The sequence below is a fragment of the Pongo pygmaeus genome, chromosome 1 (genome assembly GCF_028885625.2).
Source record: "Pongo pygmaeus isolate AG05252 chromosome 1, NHGRI_mPonPyg2-v2.0_pri, whole genome shotgun sequence".
In the NCBI taxonomy this organism is placed as follows: domain Eukaryota; kingdom Metazoa; phylum Chordata; class Mammalia; order Primates; family Hominidae; genus Pongo; species Pongo pygmaeus.
The window spans coordinates 136,870,806-136,898,076 of record NC_072373.2 but is presented as its reverse complement, the minus strand read 5'-3'; the positions used below and the strand labels follow the sequence as shown (position 1 = coordinate 136,898,076).

The 27,271-nt window shown below is 35.3% G+C and overlaps 1 protein-coding gene across 32 annotated transcripts in view; it reads left to right on the top strand.

Annotated features, from left to right (window-relative positions):
- Positions 1 to 27,271, top strand: part of CCDC18 (coiled-coil domain containing 18) — a 101,594-nt gene that overhangs the window by 24,688 nt on the left and 49,635 nt on the right. For 9 of the 32 annotated variants that reach the window (XM_063664603.1, XM_063664606.1, XM_063664605.1 and 6 more), the window contains 10 exons: positions 1,194 to 1,315; positions 2,797 to 3,088; positions 6,501 to 6,625; positions 7,808 to 7,968; positions 10,466 to 10,707; positions 12,363 to 12,473; positions 13,469 to 13,600; positions 17,350 to 17,484; positions 17,630 to 17,707; positions 22,140 to 22,256. In XM_063664603.1, coding sequence (XP_063520673.1) covers positions 1,194 to 1,315; positions 2,797 to 3,088; positions 6,501 to 6,625; positions 7,808 to 7,968; positions 10,466 to 10,707; positions 12,363 to 12,473; positions 13,469 to 13,600; positions 17,350 to 17,484; positions 17,630 to 17,707; positions 22,140 to 22,256 — 1,515 coding nt within the window. The remainder of the gene's footprint in view (positions 1 to 1,193; positions 1,316 to 2,796; positions 3,089 to 6,500; positions 6,626 to 7,807; positions 7,969 to 10,465; positions 10,708 to 12,362; positions 12,474 to 13,468; positions 13,601 to 17,349; positions 17,485 to 17,629; positions 17,708 to 22,139; positions 22,257 to 27,271) is intronic. The other 23 variants (XM_063664618.1, XM_054475989.2, XM_054476000.2 and 20 more) reach the window with 10 other exon arrangements.

The window sequence follows — 27,271 nt, the reverse complement described above, 5'->3', positions numbered from 1 at the left end:
GGAAGGAAATTGAACAATTTTGAATTAAATGTCTTTGGTCTCATAAGATGTTCCTTAAGTAATTTTCATAGCGTAAGGAGGATAGGAGGGATTTTGGAAACTTGGGGTGAGTGTTTCTCATAATATATTTGCAATAAGGAAAGCCAAGAAATTCGCTAAACTTTTGAGAGAATATATAGAAAGAAAAGAGCAGTCAGGAATGTGATGAGTTAATAAAAGGAAGCAAAGAAAACAAGAGTGGCCAGAGTCAAGTGTAATATTATCATGACAGCTACATGATAAAATATTTTAGAGGAGAAGTTACCAACAATATTAAATACTGAGATCAAGGAGAGAGTCTGCAATTGATTACGAAGTGGTCATTCCTTTGCAGTAAAACTGTTATCACTTGGCAGTGTAAAATATTAAGGTCTCACTAGGTACTGAAATATTTTTTTTTAATTTTATTATTATTATACTTTAAGTTTTAGGGTACTGAAATCTTAAGTGTGAATTAGTTAATCAGAACGCTGTTTTGAGAGCTAGAGAGGGTCCTTGTGGGAATGAAATATCTTAGAAGGGATTTTTAATAAGGTGATCAGTAAGGGGAGGTAGAAGACCTAGTAGGAGGAATATTCTTGGGGAGAAGAAGGACTTTATGGAGAAGGAGAGAAGAATGTAAGAGACAGGTTTTGTTTTTTTACACTTAGGATTATCAGTTGCAAACAATGCTCAGCAAAGCCCTATAGTTAGGTGGATGTAACAGGGTAACAAAGGAATTGGGGTAGATCTACCCAATCTTCTCCTCTCAACACTGTATCTTGGGTGCTTTTATCTGTTCTACATTTTGGGCTGTGGTTTTGTTGGTAAATTTTGTGGTTAAAATTTCAAAAATAACTTCTCTGGAACATTTGCACTGAAATTAACCTTTAGTAACTCAGACGCAGCAGCTGTAGATGAATTTTTTACTTCAGTTGATGCAATTGCCTATCTGTTACAGGTTTTCTGGACAGGTAGTAGCATCTTTTTCTCTGTCCTTTGCTACTGCCCAGGAACTTCACTTTGCTTCTTTTCACTACAAGGCTGGGGACTTAAATGTATGAAATTCTTAGTCTACTCTCCTGCTTATTTCTGAAATCACTACTTACATTTTTAGCTTGAAACACCTAAAACTTACAACCACATTAGTATGTCCACTTAAATTATTGTTTTAGGTTCAAGCTGAAGAAGAAATATTAGAGAGAAATCTAATTAACTGTGAAAAAGAAAATAAAAGGCTACAAGAAAAGTGTGGTCTGTATAAAAGTGAACTTGAAATTCTGAAAGAGAAATTAAGGTACAGTATTCTGTTGTAGAAAAAGGATTTTTGTGTGGACATGGAAAAAACTGAAACATTTTAAAACAATATTTTATATGTTGTAATTATGGGCTTACATTATATAGAAGGATAGGCTTCATGACTGAAACTGTTTTCTAGCTATAGAGTTAGAATTAGCAGTGAAGTAAAATGTGTTAATGCTAATATACTTGTAAATATGGAGACATACTGATCAACATATTTGCTTTGCATATATTTAGAGAAAATTAATAGATATAATGTCCTTGATGTATAACCACATTAACTCACTAGTAAAATGTGTATAATATCCGATGTTGTAAAAAAAGTGTTTCTCAAATCGTAAAAAATTACCTAGTCCGAACTTCTCATTTTATAAGTAAACGGAAGCCCTGAGAGTAGCCAGAATTGACTGAAGGTCTGAAAGATCAAAGTCTTCTGACTCCGATACTCTCTTTTAGTACATCATGTTGTCCTCTCAAAACTAACACCCATCAACTTTCAGAGGTTAATATTAATCAGTCTTTATCACTTCAAACTGTTAATTTAAAAAAAAAAAGGGGGGGAGCAGGAAGCAATCAATGACTAGTTCATCTAATTTTGCCATACTTTCCTTAAGGTAGTCTGTTTAGTATTTTTGCCAAGGAGGAGGGAGTAAAGATACTTTTTACTAGAGTATTTTCTAGAATCGGTTATCGATTGCAAGATATACTTTTAAGAAAGAAAGATGCTGCCAATTACACTATGATGCAATCCTTTATCACTTGAAATTTTTATACTTCATGAAAGAATTCTTGTATATGTAATTAGATATGATTTCTTAAGTCATGTTATTTTCATATTTTTCAAAAAAATGTTATTTTCATATTTCAAATATAAGTGAAATAAATTGGTTAAGATATTTTTAAAACTTCACATTTGGAGTCTAACCCTCTAAAATGTCTAAGTTTTTCCTCGCAGTATCTCCCAGTGTGCCATTAAGAGTTGCTGTTGCAGTATTTCTTAAAAGAATCCTTGTAAGAACAGAAAGTCATTGATGCTGGGCTCTTAAGCTGATTGTACAATTATGTAGAGCCAGTTTACTTTTTCTCCTGTTTTAGGAATCCAAAACTTTGTTGATAATGTGAAGTGCTATGTCAGGGATTTTAGAGTTAGGTTTCCTGTCTTATATAATTAAACAGGGAGCAGAAATGCTTTTAAGACAGTAGGGCTGTCCTTCCCTACCATTTACTGTGAGACACTGGGAAAGTTATATAACCTTTTTGTGCCTCAGTTACCTCATCTGTAAATAAGAAGTAATAATAGTGCCAACCACATAAAGTTGTGAGTGCCTGGCATGCAGAAAGTAGGTATTTAGTAAATGTGAGCAGGTATTATTTTAGAATTAAGCTTCAAAAAATTTTAAAAGTGAGATTAAATAAATATGATTAAAATGAATGCATATATATTTTATTTTCATTTTTATTCTCTTTTCTTCATAGGCAGTTAAAAGAAGAAAATAACAACGGAAAAGAAAAGTTAAGGATCATGGCAGTGAAAAATTCAGAAGTCATGGCACAACTAACTGAATCTAGACAAAGTATTTTGAAGCTAGAGAGTGAGTTAGAGAACAAAGACGAAATACTTAGAGACAAATTTTCTTTAATGAATGAAAACCGAGAATTAAAGGTCCGTGTTGCAGCACAGAATGAGCGACTAGATTTATGTCAACAAGAAATTCAAAGTTCAAGGGTAGAACTAAGAAGTTTGGAAAAGATTATATCCCAGTTGCCAGTAAGTATGTATGATTACGTAATGGAAAAGAAGAATTTTACTAAAGTGTTTTAGAAAAGACTGTCATTTTGTGGTTGCTTTATTAGCTTCTAATTTTTTTTTCTCTATACTTTTAGTCATGAATTTCTCTTCTGTCTAATCTCTATTTTTTTCCTGCACTTACCATTCTACACTTTTTCCCAGTTTCTCAGATGCCATATATAAGAATGGCACAGAATTTTTTTTAAACAGCTTTGTTGAAGTATCATTTACATACCATAAAATTTGCCTGTTTTAAGTGTACTAATCTATGATTTTTAGTAAATTTACAAGTTTTGTAACAATAACCATGATCCAGCTTTGAAACATGTCTATCATCCCCAAAAGGTATTTTGGACCCATTTATAATTAGTCCCTGTACTCACTTCTACCCCTAGGAAGACATTAATAGTTTTTGCATCTATAGATTTGTCTTTTCTGGACATTTCACATAAATGAACTTGTATAATATGTGCTCTTTTCCATCTGGTCTTTTGCATTTTAATGTTTTTGAGAGTCATTCATGTTGTGGTATCAGTATTTCATTTCTTTTTATTGCTAAATAGTTTTTCATTATATAGATATGTTATATTTTATTTATCCATTCACTGGCTGATGGACATTTGGATTGTTTCCACTTCGGGATATTATGAATAATGCTGCTATGAACGTTTGCATACAAGTCTTTGGACATGTTTTCATTTCTCTTGGGTAGATACCTAGGAGTAGAATTGTTGGGTCATATGGTGAATTTATTCCAAACTGTTTTCCAAAATGTCTACACTATTTTACATTCTCACCAGCAATGTATGAGAGTTCCTGTTTCTCTACTTCCTTGCCAACACTTGTTCTTGTCTGTCTTTTTTATTATAACCATCTTAGTGGGTGCGAAGTAGTATCACATTGTGGTTTTTTTTTCTTTCTTTCATTTTTTTTTTTTTTTTTTACGGAGTCTCACTCTGTTGCCCAGGCTGGAGTGCAGCAGCATGATCTCAGCTCACTGCAACCTCCAGCTCCCAGGTTCAAGCAATTCTCCTGCCTCAGCCTCCCGAGTAGCTGGGACTACAGGCACAAGGGACTGGGTTTCACCACATTGGTCAAACTGGTCTCGAACTCCTGACCTCATGATCCACCCACCTCGGCCTCCCAAAGTGCTGGGATTACAGGCGTGAGCCACCATGCCCAGCCCTAATTTACATTTTTTTTAATGGCTCGTAATGAGCAACTTTTCATGTACTTATTAGAATGGCAAAGAACTTAAAATTTTTTTTTTTTTTTTTTTTTTGAGATGGAGTCTCACTTTTGCCAGGCTGGAGTGCAGTGGTGCAATCTCGGCACATTGCAACCTCTGCCTCCTGGATTCAAGCGATTCTCCTGCCTTATCCTCCCGAGTAACTCAAACTATAGCGTGCACCACCGTGTCCAGCTAATTTTTGTATTTTTAGTAGAGACGGGGTTACACCGTGTTGGCCAGGATGGTCTCGATCTTTTGACCACGTGATCCCCCTGCCTTGGCCTCCCAAAGTGCTGGGATTATAGGCGTGAGCCACCATGCCTGGCCTTTTTTTTTTTTTTTTTTGAAACGAAGTTTCACTCTTGTTGCCGAGGCTGGAGTGCAATGGCGAGATCTTGGCTCACCGCAACCTCAGCCTCCTGGGTTCAAGCGATTCTCCTGCCTCAGCCTCCCGAGTAGCTGGGATTACAGGCATGTGCCACCATGCCTAGCTAATTTTGTATTTTTAGTAGAGACAGGGTTTCTCCACATTGGTCAGGCTGGTCTCAAACTCCCGACCTCAGGTGATCTGCCTGCCTTGGCCTCCCAAAGTGCTGGGATTACAGGTGTGAGCCACCACGCCTGGCCTAAAATGTTTTTATAATAATGGTCTACCACCTTTTCTCTTTGAGTTATATTTGTGACCATATATATAAATGAGATTAAGAAGAAGGTAAGTAAACCTATTCAGGAATTTGTAATCAATAGGTGTAAAATGAAGGAAAGATCAGGGGAAACTATAGGTAAATATATTATGGTTGGTTTCACATATGAATGTATGGTAGACTAGATGGTAGACTTACCAATGTTAAACTATTATGAACTGTGGAATTATGAACTAAAAAAATCTCAGAAATCATCTAATTCAATACTATTTTATTGGTGAAGAAACCTAGACCCAAAAAAGTAAATAACTTGCCCAACTGGTAAGTAGTAGAATTTAAACTAGAACATAAGATCTTAGCTCCTCTGATATCTGCTTTCCCAGGATGCTGTTTATTTGCTTGGATTTTTAATATACTGTTTGCTTTTGAAATTAGTAATCATATACAGATAACAATTTTAAATTGGCATTCTCATTTGTGTATCAAGAATTATTTCATATATGGTCAGGCACAGTGGCTCATGCTTGTAATCCCGGCATTTTGGTAGGCCAAGGTGAGAGGAGCTCTTGAAGCAAGAGTTCAAGACCAGCCTGGGCAATACAGTCAGACCCTGTCTCTACAAAAATGCAAAAATTAGCTGGTCATGGTGGCGCATGCCTGTGGTCCTAGCTACTCGAGAAGCTGAAGTAGGAGGATTGCTTGAGTCCAAGAGTTTGAGGCTGCGGTGAGCTCTATGATCATAAGCTCCAGTCTGGGTGACAGAGTGAGACCCTGTCTCTAAAAAAAGAATCATTTGAGATATGATTCCGAATGTGGTAATGTATGCTTGATCGTTTGTTTCTTGTAGTGCTAAGAATGATACGATTAGAAAATGTGATTTTTTTTCTACTTCTAGGAGGTGTGATTTGGTTACAGTTTGAAGGTAGAAGTCATTAAGTGCTTACCTTGCTCCTTTTTATAACTGTCTTTTAAAATTCTGTATTATCCAAACGTACAGACAGGTGCATATGCTAGTGTAGCACCATATTTGTAAAATTTGGGACACATATTGTCTTATTGTTTTTTTAGAATAAAATTTTACAGGTAAACCTTCTTTGTGTGCCTTGTCAGATCCCAATTATCTTCCTCTCTCCTCAGAAATGGCAATTATTCTGAAATTCATGTGTATCCTTCTCATCCATGTTTTAAATATTGTCACATAGATGCATCTAGAAATATATATATATGTTGCTTAGTGTTTTTATGAAAATACTGTTTGCCACTATAATTTGTTTTTCACTCAATATTGTTATGAGATGTATCCATATTGATTTATGTGACTCAGGTTTATTTCTTTTAACTATTGTAGTTTTCCAATTATCTTAATATTTCTTAATGTATTTATATATTCTCCTATTGATGGACATTAAGTTGTTTCCATTAAATTCATACAGTTTTTAAAATTTGAAGTTCTGAATAAAAAAGCAACTGCATCCCATTTACATAAGTTTACATATGTTTGTTTTTAAACTTGCAGTTAAAAAGAGAATTATTTGGCTTTAAATCATATCTTTCTAAATACCAGATGAGTAGCTTCTCAAACAAGGAAGACCGTTGCATTAGCTGCTGTGAGGCAAATAAATTGGTGATTTCGGAATTGAGGTACAATTTTCAGATTCTGCAGTTGTAGCAAATAGATTGTTTTTTATTGGTAATTAAGACCCTTAATTGACCGGGCATGGTGGCTCATGCCTGTAATCCCAACACTTTGGGAGGCTGAGGCAGGTGGATCACGAGGTCAGGAGTTCGAGACCAGCCTGACCAACATGGTGAAACCTCGTCTCTACTAAAAATACAAAAATTAGCCAGGCATGGTGGTGGCATGCACCTGTAATCCCCACTACTTGGGAGGCTGAGGCAGGAGAATCACTTGAACCCGGGAGGCGGAGGTTGCAGTGAGCCGAGATAGTGCCACTGCACTCCAGCCTGAGCAACAGAGTGAGACTCCATTAAAAAAAAAAAAAAAAAAAAAAGACCCTTAATTGAGGTATTTAAAAAATATACAGAGAAACTCAGAGGATATTATAACAGGTATCTGTGGTTCCACAACTAAGAATTGAAACTTCTTAACCAGGATTGATTCTCCTTAAAATTTGTGGTATTTGTTTTAAATCTGTTTCTCTAAATAAAAAATAAAACATTACAGGAGGAATAATGCCCTTTGATCCTTATGACTAGTCCCATTTTTCCCCTAAGTATCCACAATCATGAATTGAATATATATTTCTCTATTCATTTTTGTATGTTTATACACATGTACACAAATATAAATGTACTGTATACTGTGTGCAGTTTTGCTTTTTCACTCAGCAGTATTTAAAAAATTCATTCATATTGAGATAGAGTAGATTAACAAATGGATTTGTGTAGTTACTTTTAATAGCTGTATAGGATTCTGTCCTATAACAATGTCATAATTTATTTGTTCCTTTATCGGTATCTTGTGTCTATTTTCTATTACAAACAGTGCTGCAAAGGACATCCTTATACATGTTTTCTTACACATATATATGAGAGTTTCTGTAGTATATATTCCTAAAAGTGAAATTGCTGAGTCATAGTGTACATTTTCAATTTTACTAAATGCCATCAAGTTTGTAAAGTGGCTGAGCCAATTTATAATCCTACAGTGGTATATAGGAGTTTTCATATCCTGCCTAAAGAGTTGACTAATACTAGAATTCTAATTTTTTTAATCAACTTGAAAGGTGAAAAATAGTACAGTATGAGATTTTTTTTATAGAATCTTTCTAATAATTTTTCCCTTCTTTTCTTTTGTGCCAGAATTAAGCTTGCAATAAAAGAGGCAGAAATTCAAAAGCTTCATGCAAACCTGACTGCAAATCAGTTATCTCAGAGTCTTATTACTTGTAATGACAGCCAAGAAAGTAGCAAATTAAGTAGTTTAGAAACAGAACCTGTAAAGCTAGGTGGTCATCAAGTAGGTAAGTATATTGAGTTATTTTAATAAATTATATTCAGAGTTTTGGATGATAGTTTTTTTAAAAAAACTTTTATTTAAATTTTTTTTTAATTTAACTTAAGTTCAGGGATACATGTGCAGAGTTGTTCATAGGTAAGCTTGTGTCGTGGAGGTTTGTTTTACAGATTATTTCATCACCCAGGTATTAAGCCTAGTACCCCTTAATTATTTTTCCTGATCCACTCCCTCCTTCCACCCTCTGATAGACCCCAGTGTGTGTTGTTCCCCTCTATGTTTCCATGTGTTCTCAGATGGTAGTTTTTAAAGAACAAATTTATCAACTGTTTGGTTTCTATTATCAAACATACTTGATAATCTGTTACTAGTTGTGGTCTGATAAGACAGCAAAAGTTATTTCAGAATTATTAGACTTTGTATCATTCTTTAATGAAGTAAAATTGATATCCAATAAGACAGTGGTCCCCAACCTTTTTGGCACCAGGGACTGGTTTTGTGAAAGATATTTTTTCCATGGACCAGGGGCAGCGTCAGGGTTGGTTTCAGGATGATTCAAACGCATGACATTTATTGTGCACTTTATTTATATTATTATCACATTGATGTTGAAATAATTATACAACTTATCGTAATGTAGAATCAGTGGGAGCCCTGACCTTGTTTCCCTGCAACTAGAAGGTTCCATCTGGGGGTCATGGGAGACCCCCAGAGAATCAGGCATTAGATTCTCATAAGGAGTGAACAGTCTAGATCCTGTGCATGTGCAGTTCATAATAGGGTTTGTGTTCCTATGGGAATCTAATGCTGTCACTAATCTGACAGGAGGTAGAGCTCCAGCAGTAATGTGAGCGATTGGGAGTGGGTGTAACTACAGATGAAGCTTTGCTCATTTGCCTGCCACTCACCTCCTACTACGTGGCCCGGTTCCTAATGGGCCATGGACTGGTACCAGTCCGTGGCCCAGGGGTTGGGGACCCCTGCAGTTAAGATGCACCCATTTTAATATACAGTTTGATACGTTTTGTCAGGTGTTTGTGTTTTAATGTTTAACTCTTGTTACCATCACCACAGTCAAGACATAATGACATCTCCACCAGGATCCTTTGTACTTTTTCCCAGTTAACTTTTAGGCTTAATTTTCTCTCTCTTTTTTTTTTTTTACAAAAAAAACCACAAAACTTTTCTTAACTTTTAAGAAAAGTTTAGATTATTGATTTTAGACCTCTTTCCTTTTCTCATCTAAGTATTTAAGGATAGAAACTCCCTTTAAGCGGTGCTTTGGGTGTATTCCACTACTTTTTTTAATGTGTTGTATTTTCATTTTCATTCAGTTCAAAATAGTTATCTCTTGTGATTTCCTCTTTGACTCATAGGCTGTGTGTGTTTTATTTCCAAATATTTGGAGGTTTTTCCAGATATTTTTGTGTCATTCATGATGATCAGAGAACATACTCTATAGGACTTCATTTTTAAGAGTGCTTTGAGATTTGGTTTATTGGCCAGCATATGATCTATCTTGGTGAATGTTCCAAGTTGGGAATACTAGTAATTAGAGGTGGTAATAAATATAATATGTTATAGATTCTCTTACATCAAGAACAGAGCCAATAAAAGGTAGACAGCCTAGAAAGTGAAATATTATGGATGTAGAGAATTTATGAGAAATGGCTACTTATGCAAATCTTGAAGGCAAAGTGTATCTTTTCTTGTTTCCACATCTGTGTGTGTTCTCATGTAATCATCTACATTATGCTTTTTAAAAGCACTCCTGAAGGCTTACTTACCTTGGAGTGGGAGATATGTATGTTTATAGTGGAGAAGGGGCATGGTCAAGTAACTACCTCTGATAACCCTCAGTAATTTTTTTGAGACAGGATCTTGCCATGTTGCCCAGGATGGTCTTGAATTGGGCTCAAGTGATCCTCACACCTCAGCCTGTTGAATAGCTCAGATAACGGGTGCCACTGTGCCTGGCTACCCTCAGTAATTTTTTTTTTAAAGCATCACTGAATTCTCATTAGCTAGTTTGGAGAGAAAGACAATGAGATCAGGAAGGATTCACTCTTTAGAGCTTTTGAACCTGCTTCTATGTGCAGTACATAAAAATGTTCTTAATGATCTCAAATTGTCCAAATAAATTTTATGATTACCTTCAGTTTAAGGAAACAGGGCAACTTAAAAAAATTTTTTTACTATGATTTCTATTAAAAAATGGAATTTAAAAGGTGGAGAAGGATTCTTACATTTCTGGTACAAAGGAATAATCTTAGCTACCTAGAAAAATGAGTGATTCAGAACTTTTTTCCTCTTTGTTATGTATTTAATTTAGAGAGCACATTACTTATTCCTTGATTTCCTTAATGAATGTCTCATTCTCTGTCCCTTTTAGTACTCTTTAGATCAGAAACTAAACTTTGTTTATGACTAAATCTTTCAACTATTTAAGTAGGTTTTTATTCTTGAAGTCCTATTCAGAACAATTTTCCTTTTATGTTTATTAGCCCTTTTATGTTTATTAGCAGAAAGCGTAAAAGATCAAAATCAACATACTATGAACAAGCAATATGAAAAAGAGAGGCAAAGACTTGTTACTGGAATAGAAGAACTACGTACTAAGCTGATACAAATAGAAGCTGAAAATTCTGATTTGAGGGTTAACATGGCTCACAGAACTAGTCAGTTTCAGCTGATTCAAGAGGAGCTGCTAGAGAAAGCTTCAAACTCCAGCAAACTGGAAAGTGAAGTAAGCTTGGAATTAGCTTGGTAATATGTTAATTTTTGAACTAGAACAAAAGGTATTATTTTAGGGTTTTATAAAAATTATATGTTTACATCCAGATTTAAAGTTTTTAAAAATGGTACCACATAAGTTATAAATTGTTTTAAAATTATATTTGGAAACCTTTGTATTTTAACTTATTAAAAGATAAAGTTATTAAAAGTAGGAAAAACTCTGTAGTAGGTAAAAGGTCTCAAATTTGGTGGAAATAATACTGCATTGCAGCCTATTATTTCTTCCATAGTATAAGTTAATATGGTTAATATACATTTATAAGTAAAGACTTTGGATTATGCTGTTGGAAGAAAAGGAGTGATAATAAAGGATTTCAAATTTTAGCAAACCCCAAACCACCTAGGAAGTCTGTTTAATATGCATATTTCTGGGTCCTGTTCCAGCAATTTCTGATTCAGTATATACGGGCACAAGAGTCCGCTTTTTTTTTTTTTTTCTTAGAGACAGGGTCTTGCTCTGTTGGCCAGTCTGGAGTGTGGTGGTGTGATCACATAGCTTACTGTAACTTTGAACTTCTAGGCTCAAGCCATTCTCCTGCCTCAGTCTTCCAAGTATTTGAGACTGCAGGCATGTGTCACTATGTCCAGCTAATTTTTTTTATTTTTTATTTGTAGAGACAGTCGCTGTGTTGCCCAGGCTGGTCTCGAACTCGTGGTCTCAGGTGATCCCCACCTCAGTATCCCAAAATGCTGGGATTACCGATGTGAGCCACCACACCTAGCCGGAATCTGTATTTTTATTTTTTGTGTATTTCTGCTGTTTAAAGAATCTGTATTTTTAAACAACTGCATGTAAACCTGAAACAACTACGCAAGGAATTACATTCTGAAAAGGGGATAATGAGTGTTTTGTGAATATCTTGTCTTCATTTTCACTGAGGACAGGATAAGGGTGCCTCATTAGGTAATTGTGGACCAGGACCACATGTGTGTATCTTATACTCAATCTTCAAACCAGAGGCTGCAGTCATCTATAGGTACACTTTTTAAATACCTATAGATGTCGATAGCTTAAAGTCGATAGCCAAGGCTGAGGAAAAGAACTGTAAGATAGGAACTTATGTTAATAATGAAGATGGAGATTTAGATAGTTTATAATTATAGCTATCAATTTACTTAGGAAATTGCCAAATACTGGGATTAATAAGTTTTTTAAATTACAAAAATAGTACAGTCTTGTTAATATAAAAGGGGAAAAAGAAGAAAATGAACCATTGATAATTCTACCACCAGAAATAACTGCTGATAACATTTTATTGTACTTATTTCAGTCTTTAACAGCTACTTAAAAATAGATTAGGGTATTGTCCTTTTTGGATATAGGGGTCTGAATTAAATTACTTATGTTTTACATAGATAGAAGTGATCCTTTGTTTTCACTATTTGTTTTTCCTCTTAATTCTCACTTATTTTTTAAAATACTTATAATTATGTGGGTTAAAAAGTTATTCACTTTGCATCCTAAATGTTTATAACTGTAAGTTTGCCCAATTTACCTAGACACAATGTATTTGAACTTTGAAAAGAGGAGCAGGTGTTTGATCTTAGAATGCAAAATCATTACCTTTAAAAAATAATTTTACATTTATTTCAATGTGTTTTCAGATGACAAAGAAATGTTCTCAACTTTTAACTCTTGAGAAACAGCTGGAAGAAAAGATAGTTGCTTATTCCTCTATTGCTGCAAAAAATGCAGAACTAGAACAGGAGCTTATGGTAAAACTTATCTTTGTTGCTACAAATTTACTGTGATTTTTAGGCACTTAATTTGTGACAGCACATTTGTTTTAACATCATTATTATAAAATATATAGGAAAGTATAAATTCTACTAAACTCTTCTGATCATTTCTTGTTTATATTTTTAAGTTAATAGGCTTATATGGCAAGTTATCCAAGGTTTCTCATTTTTTTTTTTTTTTTTTTTTGAGACGGAGTCTCACTCTGTCACCCAGGCTGGAGTGCACTGGTGCGATCTCGGCTCACTGCAAGCTCTGCCTCCTGGGTTCACACCATTCTCCTGCCTCAGCCTCCCGAGTAGCTGGGACTACAGGCGCCCACCACCACGCCCGGCTAATTTTTTTTGTATTTTTAGTAGAGACAGGTTTCACCGTGTTAGCCAGGATGGTCTCAATCTCCTGACTTCGTGATCCGCCCGCCTCAGCCTTCCAAAGTGTTGGAATTACAGGCGTGAGCCACCGCACCTGTCTGTTTTCTCATTTTTATCCTAATAGGATTGAAGATAATGGTAGTTCTTTGATATGCTTCTTGATATTTAAAATAGTTTAATCTTCTCATCTTGATAAAGCATTTTTAGCCATTTTGTTAAAGTTTGAAGTATAAACTACTGTGGTTCTTTAAAGAATGGAATATGACATATTTAATGGTTGACTAATGTACTTTTATGTAAAACTGCTTTTCAATTATACTTTTTTTTTGAGACAAAGTCTCACTCTGTGGTTCAGGCTGCATGCAGTGGCACAATCATGGCTCACTACAGCCGTGGCCTCCCAGGCTTCCTCCTGAGCGTCCCCAGAAGCTATGACCACAGGCGCATGCCACCACACCTACTTAGCTAATTTTTTGTGTTTTTCATAGAGACGGGGTCTCGCTGTGTTTCCCAGGCTGGTCTTGAACTCCTGGATTCAAGCGATCTGCCTGCCTTGGCCTCCCAAATCAATTATACTCCTTTAAAGTGTTTTGTGTTTCTAGGAAAAGAATGAAAAGATAAGGAGTCTAGAAACCAATATTAATACAGAACATGAGAAAATTTGTTTAGCCTTTGAAAAAGCAAAGAAAATTCACTTGGAACAGCATAAAGAAATGGAAAAGCAGATTGAAAGAGTAAGTAATACATATTTAGAATATGAGTGCTGAAAAGAAACTTAAACATTACTAGCCCCAGCATTTTTTATTTTGTAGATGAGGACACAAAGATACACAAAAGTTAGTAGCAAGAGCTGTAATTAGAATCCCAATCTTTCTGAATATTTTTTCAGTGCTTTAACAGAATATAGTATGCCTTCTGTTTCAGCTGTAATCATTATTTTTGACATTATTAAAGTAAGAGTAATTCTGTAGACTCCATTTCCCTAAAAATATCAGTTGCTTGAAGACTGATTGAGAGGAAAAAGCAGAATAATAGAAGCACTCTTGACCTTGGGTTAAAAGTAGAAAAGAAAATGTGAGACCAAAAATGCAAGACACAGTAAAAAAAAATAGATACAGTAGTCCCTGCTTATCCATGGGAGAGACATCCCAAGACCTTCAGTGGATGCCTGAAACCACAGATAGTACTGAACCTTATATATTTTTTCCTATACATACCTATTATAAAGCTTAATTTATAAATTAGACACAGTAAAAGATTAGCAACAATTCTAATAAAATCGACCAATTATAACAAAATACTGTCATAAAAGTTATGTGAAAACTTGTTCTCATAAAAGTGTGTTCTCCCTCTTATGCCCTAGTGCCTCCTTTGCACTTTTTTTTTTTTTTTTTTTTTTTTGAGACAGAGTCTCGCTCTGTCAGCCAGGCTGAAGTGCAATGGCATGATCTCAGCTCAGTGCAGTCTCTGCCTCCTGGGTTCAAGTGATTCTCCTGCCTCAGTCGCCTGAGTAGCTGGGATTACAGGTGCATGCCACCAAACCTGGCTAATTTTTGTATTTTTAGTAGAGACGGGGTTTCACCATGTTGGTCAGGCTGATGTCAAACTCCTGACCTCGTGATCCGCCTGGCTCAGCCTCCCAATGTGCTGGGGCTACAGGCGTGAGCCACTTCGCCCAGCCTCCTTTGCACTTTTATGAATGTAGGTTCTGTGAGGCATCTTCTTTGAGAACAGCCTAGTTTCGCTGCAATTGAAGACTTGCTTTGGATGGTATCTTTTCTCCTTAGCTTCTTCATCTCTGCTGGAAATGTGACAGCAGCTGCTTCATCAGCAGACACAGCTTCTCCAGTAATTTTAATATTTTTCAATCTAAACCTATTCTTGAATCTGTGTAATCATCCCTTATTTGCAGTAAATGACTTGGTGTCACTTGTTTCAGGGGATCCTTGCTGAAGTCTTAATATATACTCAATATTTTCTGGTGCAACACATTGCAGTCAGTTGGAACATGTTTTCTGTTAATGCCTTCCACCTACAAATTTAATGCCTTTTCTATTTTAACTGAGCATTTATGCATTGTGGTTGTAACTTTTGTAGTTTGAGGTACAACTGCCATACTTGCATGAATTTATTTTTCTTCACAATTTCATGGATAGATTTGTTCTTTATTGTAGATCTTAGCAACCTCAGCAGGCAGTTTTTTTCTTTCCTTATTAAGTCAAGAACCTTCACCTTTTCACTTAAAGGAAGCATGCTATGTCTTCTCTTTGACATATCTAAATTGGATCTGCATCCAGATAGCATCACTACTCTTTTGCTTTGGGGCCATTATTAAATAAAATAAGAGTTCCTTGAACATAAGCACTATGATACCATGGCAGTTGATCTGATAACCAAGATGGCTACTAAGTGACTAACGAGCAGGTAGCTTATACAGCATGGAAAACGGATCATTCTTGTCCAGAGCTGGACATAGTGGGACGTCATGAGATTTCATCACACTACTCAGAACTGCAATTCAAAACATATGAATTGTTTATTCGTGGAATTTTCCATTTAGTATTTTCAGACCAGGGTTGACTGCAGGTAACTGAACTGTGGAAAGTGAAACCACGAATACCACGGGGCTGCTGTAATTTAGATGAGCTTAACAGAAGAATGGAGCAGACAAGAGGAAAAAGACAGTGAACTTGAATGTAGATTAATAGATATTATTCAGTCTGAGCAACAGAGAAAAAATGTTTTTTTCAAAGAAAAGAAAGATTTATAAAAATATTGAACAAAGCCGCAGGGATATATGGGGAAGGACCTATCGGAAGATCTGATATTCTTGTCTTCAGAGTCAAAGGAGAGAATGAGATTAGTGCAGGAAAATATTTGAAGGAATAATGTCTGAAAACTTCACAAATTTGATGAAGGAAATAAATTTACAAATTTAAAAAAATCAAAGAGAACTACTTCTAGACACATCAACATCCTTGCCAAAAACTAAAACAAAAAACTTTGAAAGCACCCAGAGATAAATGACACTGCATATAAGGGAACAAATGTTAAAATTACTGCAGATATCTCATCAAAAACTATGGACATAAGAAGATGGAACAACATTTTTTAAATGCTGAAAGAGAAAAAAGCTGTCAATCTATTTTATGTCCAACAAAAATACTCTCTAGGAATGAAGGTAAAATAAAGACAGATGAAGGACAGCATAGAGAATTTGTCACCAGCAGACTTGTTCTAAAAGAGATGCTAAAGAAAGTTCCTCACGGAAAAAAAATACCTGAGAGAAGCTTGGGACCTCAGGAATAAAGGAAGAACAACAAAAACAGTAAATATTTGGTAAATATAGGATTTTTATAATATCTATGGCAGTTGAAAGAAGAAATTATAACATTTACTGATGAGGTATGTTGATATAATACATGTGACAACTACAGTGTAAAGGGGGAGGGGTAAAGGGGTCTATATTCTTAGTTTCTACATTTTGCCTTTTTTTCTTCAGCCATTAAGTTCAGGGGTACACGTACAGGAGGTGCAGGTTTGTTACATAGGTAAACATGTGCCATGGTGGTTTGCTGCACAGATCATCCCATCACTTAGGTATTGAGCCCAGCATCCATTAGCTATTCTTCCTGATGCTCCCTCTCTCCCATCCCACTCCCCTATAGGCCTCAGTATATGTTGTTCCTCCCCATGTGTTCGTGTGTTCTCATCATTCAGCTCCCACTTATAAGTGAGAACATGCAGTATTTGGTTTTCTGTTCCTGTGTTAGTTTGCTGAGGATAATGTCTTCCAACTTCATTCGTGTCCCTGTAAAGGAAATGATCTCGTTCCTCTTTATGGCTGCATAGTATTCCATAGTATGTATGTACCACATTTTCTTTATCCAGTCTATCACTGATGGACATTTAGGTTGATTCCATGTCTTTTCTATTGTGAATAGTGCTGCAATGAACATACACATGCATGTATTTTTATAATAGAATGATTTACATTCCTTTGGGTATATACCCCATAATGGGATTGCTGGGTCAAATTGCGTTTCTGCCTCTAGGTCTTTGAGGAAATGCCACACTGCCTTCCGCAATGGTTGAACTAATTTACACTCCCATCAGCAATGTAAAAGTGTTCCTTTTCTCCGCAACCTCTCCAGCATCTGTTTGTTTTTTGACTTTTTAATAATTGCCATTCTGACTGGCATGAGATGGTATCTCATTGTGGTTTCGATTTGCATTTCTTGAGCGATCAGCAATGTTGAGCTTTTTTTTTTTGTATGTTTGTTGTCCACATGTATGTCTTCTTTTGAGAAATGTCTGTTCATGCAAATGATTTCATTTCTTCCTTAAAAAGAGAGAAGCTGAAGACAATTTGGCAAAATACAAAAATCTATGTAATTTCAATTATAGTTTCACATGTATTTAATATTTAAAATGTTTCAAAATTTTAAAATATTTAATATGAAAATTCTGTTTTCATGTTTAGCTTGAAGTTCAACTAGAGAAAAAGGACCAACAATTTAAAGAACAAGAAAAGACTATGTCCATGTTGCAACAAGATATAATATGCAAACAACATCATCTTGAATCACTAGATAGACTCTTGACAGAAAGCAAAGGGGTAAAATCATCCTTATAAAAGTGCTATTTAGAAGTTGACTAATATTTTATGTCTCTATAACTTGCCTTTAAATCTAATCAAATCAGTTAACAGCCTGTTACTAATGCTAAAATGTTTATTTGCATACTTTTCTTACTGTTTTTAGGAAATGGAAAAGGAAAATATGAAGAAAGATGAAGCTTTAAAAGCATTACAGAACCAAGTATCTGAAGAAACAATCAAGGCTAGTATGCTACTACTTTAATTTATTTTTCTTTCTTTCCTTTTTTTCTTTTAACAGACAGAATCTCTCTCATTTGCCTAGGCTGGAGTGCAGTGGCATGATGATAACTCACTGCAACCTTGAACTCCTGAGCTCAAGTAATCCTCCCACATCAGCCTCCTGAGTAGCTAGGACAAGCGTGCTCCAACATGCCTGGCTAATTATTTTTTTCTATTTGGAGACATTCTTGTGGCTTTTTTATTTTTCTCTATAAATTGTAAACATTACACAGATAAAAGGCAATTCAGAGCTGATGATTTGACCTGACTCAATGAACTTAGTTCCTTTAAATGTATTTTCTTTAGTGTGAATTATGATCTTAATTATTTGATAGTTAATCATCTAGTTTGTAGGTTATCTAGCCTCCTTTTGTCTTAAAACAGTTTTTATAACCCTAAAAATTGTTTTAAATTTTAGCTATAATTGCTACTTATTAGCATTACCAAAAAAAAAAAAAAATTACCAGAGGAAGTGGAGGAAGAGAAAACCAAAAGTGATTCAATTTTGCTTGTTTTTATCAGTTGGCTTGTAAGATTAATTGAGATAAAGCCAGAATTTCTAGCTAAAATATGGCTTTCTGGTTAGTATATCTTCATGGTTAAAAACATGGGCTTTGTTGTTAAATTGGGTTTCAGTGTGGCTTTAAGTGCTTACCCACTCGCTGTAACCTTAGCCAGGTTATTTAACTCTTTGAACTTTAATTTCTTCATCCACAGATTAGGAATGACAATACCCTAGAAGAGCATTAGTGCGAGAATTAAATGAAACAGGGTATATAAAGTGCTTAGCACATACTGAGTTGCCCAAAGTTTTGTAACTAACTGCTATATATTTAGTATTTTCTCTTTTGCATTTTTAATGTTAAACATAGGTCCAAATATGCTATGACGTTTATTCTGTCATATGTAGCTTGAATATAAAAGATTTGTTTTAAAGATACGATGTTATTTTTTGCCTATTCTGTTTTTAATTCATTTTGTGACTGTGTATGCCCATGTAGACATATGTTTATTCATAACTATTCCTGTAGTATTCACCAAAACTCTTAACATTTAATGCAGTGTCAGTTCATTTCCCTGTGTAAGAATAGCCCCAAATTTCATTAATATTAAAAAATGATTACTGTACAGAGATTGTAGGCATGAAATACTTTTATTAGATAAAACTCATGTAGCCACTTAACTCCTGGTTTTCATTAAACTACCTAATGTAACTGGGCAGTCATCTGGTAAGGTATTTCCGTGTGTTAATAGCCAGATATGAGATAGAAAAGAAATCAGCAAAAGAATGAATTATGATGTTGGATTTTATTCCTTTAACATCTTTAGCAGGTTTGCTGTTTGGGGAAAAATCAAAATGAGTAAGAAATATAGAAGCCAGATTCCTATGATTTAAGCTATATTGACTGATTCTACACATAAGTTATTTATAGCAGCAAAATAGAAGCCTGAAGTCTACTTCTTTCCTCCTGATTATGTCATTACTACCTTCCTTTCATGACTTTTGTTCATGTCTCTCGACAGGCCTCAACTTGTTCTCTGCAAAAGAAATATGAATTTTTTTATCTATAGGAAAGTTGTAAGGATCAGTTTAAAGTTGTATCACTTAAGCTAAAAGGTTGATGATAAAATTCTGAACTGGTAACAAGAAATCAGTAAATTAAACCAGTTGTTACCTGTTGTTAAATAGAAAATTGAAAAGGTGCTTATTAGACTTACAGATTTTATTTCTTTTGTTTTGTTTTCCTTTTATTTTCTACTTTGGATTCCCCAAAACTCCCACAAAAAAGTCTTAAACATAAAAAGAAGAGCTTACCTTCTTTTTTTGAAGATGCATAGCCTAGAGCCCTATCTGGTTGTCTCCAGACTGTGCACCTGAGGAGCTTCTTTGGTTCAGCAGAGTGGTGTTTGTTTTTGTTTTGATTTCATTTATTTACATACACACACACACACACATTTGCAAGTGGTTTGTATACAATGCAAGATGTTTATCTGTATGAGATTCAGACTTTCAAACTGTTCAAATAAGAAATTCAATAGAGTAGTGGATGTTTTGGGTTTTTATTAGTTGTTTATTAGCTATAATTGATTTATTTCTAATTTATTTTTTAAAATTTCAAGCCCACAAAAAATTGAAAAAATAGTGTACTCCTCACCTAGATTCACTCTCTGTTAAAATCTATTAAACTGCAGGTGCACTCACTTTATCTCTCTCTACACGTACACATGCATGCATGCTTGTGTGTGTCCCTACCAACCCACCTCCCTTTTGCCAAACCACCTGAGAGAAGGTTACGGATGTCATAATACTTTACCTGTTTAATACTTAACATGCATCTCCTGTGAACAGAGAATTTCTCCTGTATGGCCACACCACCACTACACTACAGAGAAAGTCAACATTAAGTCAGTAATATCATTCAACATTGTCCATACTAAGATTTCCCCAATTACTTAAATTGTCCTTTATAGCCTTGCTACTCAAAGCATGGTCTTTGAACTAGCAGCATCAGCATCGCCTGGAAGCTTTGAAGAGTATCTAGCCATGCCCCAGACCTGATTCACCCCAGTGAATCAAGTGTGATGACACAAAATTTAAGGAGACACTCTCAGGATTATATACCTTATTTAATTTGATGACTGCCAGATCTCATTATTTTAAGGGCATACATTTTCATTGATAATTAGCAAACTAACTTTGGGGTGAGTCTTTGAGGCCGTGTGAATGTCTGTTCCTCAATAACCTTATAATCAATGGCTTTCATATCTAATGATGAATCTTGCCCAAATGAGATATTACACTGTTAACTATTAGGTAGTGATATTCTGACAGAATCATAGATTTTATTTATTTTCTCTGTGTGAAGGATGATACAAGTCCCAATGCCCATTCTGTTTCATAAAAAAGAAAATTTTTAAGTATTTATAATTTTCATTAAACAAATGTTAATTAAAAATTATTACTAAGGCAACAGTTTATTAACAAAGATAGTCATTCAGAATTACAGATTTTTTAGCTGTTAATGGTTTCATACACAGATTATAAGGGTGGTGTTCAAAAACTGTGTATCTTATAAGATTCCCTTTTTAGAAATAAGAGCGGCAAAGATAATTTCATGACATAGAATAGAATCTGCAAGAGGGAATGTTTTTCTCGTTTTTTCATCTGCTAAGAAATCTAAGATTTCTTTCACTTTTTCAAGACTGCTTACTAGAACATTATTAGCATTAAGAGGAGGAATGCCATTGAGAAGCTCAAATTTACAATAAAGAAAACAAGGAGCAAGACAAGAATCTTATTAATAGATGAGATGTGGAGCATGTATGCAATATGTGGGCCTTGAACAAAAAGTACCAAATTTGAGCTGCTCTTTGGTATTAAGGTAGTAAAGCAGTGGCAACTACATGAACACTTGGACGAAGTTAAATTCCTGCCTTTCTGAAAATATTTTCACTGTTTCAAAGCAAAGAAGGTTTCACTTCTTTTTTTCTAGCTGACAAATTATTTTCTTAGTAACTTCAGCATTTCAAAATATTCTCACTTAAGGCCAGGCAAGGTGGCTCACACCTGTAATCCCAACACTTTGGGAGGCCAAGGCGGGTGGATCACCTGAGGTCAGGAGTTTAAGACCAGTCTGGCCAACATGGCAAAACCCACTCTTTACTAAGAATACAAAAATCAGCAAGACATGGTGGTGCATACCTGTAATCCCAGCTACTCAGGAGGCTGAGGCAGGAGAATCGCTTGAACCTGGGAGGTGGAGGTTGCAGTGAGCCGAGATCGCACCACTGCACTCCAGCCTGGGCTACACAGCAAGACTTTGTCTCAAAAAAAAAAAAATCTCACTTAAGCATCGTTAACAGTATGCTAGTTTGTACTCACTTTCCTATTTTTCTTATTCAAGGAAGCTTAAGAAGTAGGTTTAAATACCACTTACCTTTTAAAGAAAAGTTTTTAGGGTGTTTGGCCTACAGGTTCTTGACAGTTGGCCCCAGTTTATCTTGTCAATTGTGGCTCCCAAATAACCATTTCCTACAAATTCATCTTCTTACTACCCTAGGCTCTTGCCAACTTCTCACCACTCCCTTTCACAGGGCCTTGCTTCTGAGCATACTCCCTTTTCCTGGAATGCCCTTCTAAACTTGTCCAACTCTCGTTTATTCTTCAGGATTCCATCCCTTGGTTTTCTCTTTGGTTTCCTCATTTGCAATGAAGAATTAGTTTACTCAATAAATATCTTCTATAATGGCATTTTATATCCTAAGTAGGACTGTATATTCACTATTTGAAGCAGTCAGGTAACATTAGGAGATAAATCTGTAAAATATTGAGTATATCATTTTGTGTGTATGTGGTTTTTTTTTTTTTTTTTTTTGCTTTTTTTCCTGCTTAGGTTAGGCAACTAGATTCAGCATTGGAAATTTGTAAGGAAGAACTTGTCTTGCATTTGAATCAATTGGAAGGAAATAAGGAAAAGTTTGAAAAACAGTTAAAGAAGAAATCTGAAGAGGTAAATTAACATTTACTTTATGTATAGCATATATTTCAAGTGATTTTTTTTAAGAAGCATGAGACGTAGGACAAAATATATATATATATTTCCTTTGAGACAGCGTCTCCCTCTGTTGCCCAGGCTGGAGTACAGTGTCACAATCTTGGCTCACTTGAACCTCTGCCTCCCGGGTTCAAGCAATTCTTGTGCCTCAGCCTCCTGCGTAGCTAGGATTACAGGTGTGCACTACAATGCCTGGCTAATTTTTGTATTTTTGGTTAAGATGGGATTTCACCATGTTGGCCAGGCTGGCCTTGAACTCCTGGCCTCAAGTGATCCACCCACCTCGGCCTCCTAAAGTGCTGGGATTACAGGTGTGAGCCACCGTGCCTGGCCAAAATAATATCTTTTATGTATCTGATATAAAAATGTATTTCCAATAAAATGTAAATTCCAATTTTATTTTCTTTGAAGAGCAAACATTTCAATGCAAAATAAAATATACCTTAAAATTCTAATTCTTTTATTTATTTTTAGGGAATCAGAAGAATAAATTATTAATATTACAGTCATTCTAATATAAAATTACATGACACCTTGAACATTGTTTTAGATTTAGAGGTTTAAAATTCTTCAAGAATTTTTCATTTTGTTTTTGTTCTTTCTTGTTGTCTGTAGGATTGAGAATTAACTTTAGAATTTCAACTTTTTTGAGATAAGTTTCTCAGATACTGCATTGGAAACCTTTTTTTTTTTTTTTTTTTTTTTTTTTTTTTGAGATGGAGTCTTGCTCTGTCGCCCAGGCTCGGCTCACTGCAACCTCCACCTCCTGGGTTCAAGCAATTTTCTTGCCTCAGCCTCCTGAGTAGCTGGGACTATAGGTACATGCTGCCACACCCGGCTAATTTTTTGTATTTTTTTTTTTTTAGTAGAGACAGGGTTTCACCATGTTGCCCAGGCTGGTCACGAACTCCTGAACTCAGGCAATCCGCCCACCTTGGCCTCCCAAAGTGCTGGGATTACAGGTGTGAGCCACCGCACCCAGCCTTGGAAACGTTTCTTGAACATCTTACTCATCTCTGTATGCTCAATTTGTAGCACTTTACTTTGGTTAGGCACTCACTAAACATTTGCTCAAATGGATAATCGTAATGAAGAATTTATTTGTTAGAATTTATAATGTACATATTTTAAGGTTAAAATTTATTTTTAGAAATCGTTCACAATGAATCTTAATCAAGGTTGACTTTTGACCACTCAGTGTTGCTCACGCCTATAAGCCCAGCACTTTGGGAGGCCAAAGTGGGTGGATCACTTGAGGCCAGGAGTTCAAGACCAGCCTGGGCAACATGGGGCAAAACCCCATCTCTACAAAAAAATTAAAAACATTAGCCAGGTGTGGTGGTGCATACCCGTAGTCCCAGCTACTCAGGAAGCTGAGATGGGAGGATCACTTGAGTCTAGGAGGTCGAGGCTGCAGTGAGCCGTGATCACGCCACTGCACTCCAGCCTGGGCAGCACAGCGAGACCCTATCTCAAAAAATATATATACGTATGTATTTATTTATTTGTTTATATTTACATATTAATCAAGATTGACTTGAATATATCAGAAAGGTCCAATGAGAAAAACAGAAGCCTTTATATCTTTTAAATAGAGCAAATTTATACAGAGAATTAGATACACAGGTGATGAAAGGGTAGAGAAGCCAAACAGTATACCACAGTGACTCAGAGATTATTATAAGCAGGGACTTGCTACTATTGTTAAGGTTAGAGGAACATCAGGAAAAGATGGTGTGATCATAGTCTAGAAGCAGGGCTGCCTATCTGGAGCTGGGGCCAAAGAAAAAGGGTCTGTCCAATAGGAACTGGGGCAATAGAGGAGGAGCACTGCAGCTACTGGCCATTCCCATTGGCCAAACCTATTTGTAATCTAGAGGGCAAAGGAGGCCAAGAAATGCAGTTTCCTGCAATACACAGAGCAGAGCAGGGGAAAGGCATAGGTAGATCTAAGAGTAAATAATGTAGTTGACCAGCACTCCAGACTTAGGCGCATCAAGTAATTATATAGCCTTAGAAGTTTAAAAAAAAAAACAACTTCAGATTTTATACGGTCATGTCTTCTTCCCTCTACCTTCCCTTATGAAGGTTTTTTAGCATCTTTGACAGGCATGTATTTTTCTACTCCAATACATAGAAACTAAATCATCTAAACTGTATGTACTTGGATTTTTAAAAATAGGAATGTCCTTTTTTTTTTTTTTTTACTATGATCTTCTTTAAAGTAGTATACAAAATACATTATTTTGGCATTTATTCTACTGCCCATACCCACACTCCGCTTCATAATAAATAGACTTGGCAGAGATGGAATCTACCTGGAGGGAGGTAGGCAGCATTTGTAACAGGAGAATCTGTTGAGCTTTAGACTTTGCATTCATAGAAACAACATCAGAGACTAGGGTGGATAACAGGTATTTACACACAAAATAAATAGAACTTTTTTCTTTTTTGGAGACAGGGTCTTGCTTTGTCACCCAGGCTGGAGCGCAGTGGTGCAATCTCGGCTCACTGCAACCTCTGCCTCCCAGGTTCAAGCAATTCTCCTGCCTCAGCCTTCCCAGCAGCTGGGATTACAGGCATGTGCCACCACACCTGGCTCATTTAGAATGATTTTTAGAACAACTGGAAAGACATACCTAGGCTCAAACTGAATTAGAAACCAGAAGCGGTAATCAGGTATATTTGACCAGACTAGGGAGTAAGTAAATTAGAAAGATTTGCAAGCTCATTTATTGCCGCTCAATCGTTAGCTCAACTGCACATGCATTGGCTTGCTTACTTAAAAGGTCATCTGTCACGTGTTCATGTGTATTGACAAAAAACATGGAGAAGAATCCAAGTACTAACTGTTGACTTATTTGCCTTTACAGCAAATTATGTCTTACAGAGAAAATTCTTTCTAATGTTGGTTAATATAATTAACACCTTGTAACAGCAGAGTTGTGAAGTCTTCATCGTATATAGCTACATTTTAGAAAATCTGATTTGAGTAATAGTGCATCCATTCTGTTAATAATAGGTGATAAAGATGTTCTTATCTTTTAAATCAGGGAATATGCCCCAATCATATAACTCGCTGAATAATTAAGTGGCCCTAGGGCATATAGGTAGAAATTTAGCCAGTTGTGAAAACTACATGTTGATTACCCATTGCAAAAAGCTAATATATATTCCTCTGAGCTTTTGCCTCAGCCACATATTCTTTTCCGGATGTTGAAATAAATATATTTATGATGAAAATAATACTTTGGGGTTCTGAATTTTTGGAAGATATTTAATTTCATATTAAAATGTTTTTAACAAAGCTTTTAAAATAATAAAGTTATGTGTTCATGCAAAATTACATTGTCAACATGATAAAAGAAACTAAATACAAAGTAGATGCGAATAAGCCTAAATGTTTTCTGCATAAAGATTTTATTCAATAAAATCAGTTGTTTCATTGATAAATATCTTCATTTAAATGGATGGACTTAGATTTTGAGAAGCTGGCATCATATATTTCTGCATTATATTTTATTTTTAAGCAACAATTATGAGACTTTCTGCTTTGGGTACATAGTGATACTACATAAAGTTAAGTGTAAGGTAGATTTTATCATCTAAATTCTACTTTCTTATTTACTTCAATTATAAAATATTAAGTACTCTGGGAATATAATAATACATTAGTAGAAAATATAATATAAAAACAATTTGTTCTGTATTTACTTTTAAACTAAAGCCAACTGGCTAGGCGCAGTGGCTCACACCTGTAATCCCAGTACTTTGGGAGGCTGAGGCAGGCAGATCACAAGGTCAGGAGATCTAACACGGTGAAACCCCGTCTCTATTAAAATTCAAAAAAAAAAATTAGCCAGGCGTGGTGGTGGGTGCCTGTAGTCCCAGCTACTTGGGAGGCTGAGGCAGGAGAATGGCGTGAACCTGGGAGGTGGAGCTTGCAGTGAGCTGAGATCGCACCACTGCACTCCAGCCTGGGCAGCAAAGCAAGACTCCATCTCAAAAAAAAAAAAAAACTAAAGCCAACTGGAGTTAAAGGTCAGTACAATGAAATGCCAGTATAAGTTTGATAGATACAGGTTCTATTTTGTAAATATTTATGATAACTAATATTAGATATTTCAATATATGTAATTGAAATGTCAGTGACTAGATTACTGAAATAAAATTTTGTTGTTATTATGTGGTAAGGGTTTGTGTTTTGGTTAGATCTTATTTTTTTCTTCTGTTTTGTCTTATTTTAATGTTTTGTCCATTTTTTTCTCTGAATAGTTAAGTATGAGACAGGATGTTCCAATAAAGAAAAAAACAGTATTTAAACCTGTCTTGCAGGCAAGTCAGTTCTATCTAAAATAAACCAATGCAGAAGTGTGATCTGCAGGTTTGGTCAGGAGCTAAGAGAGAAAACAAAACAGGTGATACTGACACATATTTACACTAAATTATTTTCATGCAGACAGAATTAAACAAAACAGATTTGCATGAAAAGGGATTATAATTCAGGATTAGAGATCAATTAGTTGCCTATGATATCCAGGGTTACTTCAAGTATACAACATCATCATATAATTAAGAAATCTGAAATCTCGGAGCTTCTCATAATGAGCAAAGAATATTTGGCCCTGAAGGCCTTAATGTTCACCTGCTGGATAGTTAGAAAAAAGAAGCAAGTCATGATTCTCTTCCACTATTTACTATAAGGAGTTTAAAATTCCTTTTGGAATGATATTTACTGGAAAGATTCTTTGCTTTAAAGAAATGGCTTTATTTTCCTTCATTTAAAAAATTTATTACATAAGCAACAACAAGAAAACTTTTAAAGAACATTTACCTACAGCCCATTCTCTAATACTTCAGTTTTCATTTTTCTATGTGCATGTATATTTTTCAAAATTATATTAATGAAATGTGATTTTTTAACTATAAATTTTTATATGTTAGCTGTCTTTTTAATTATTTTAAATGGT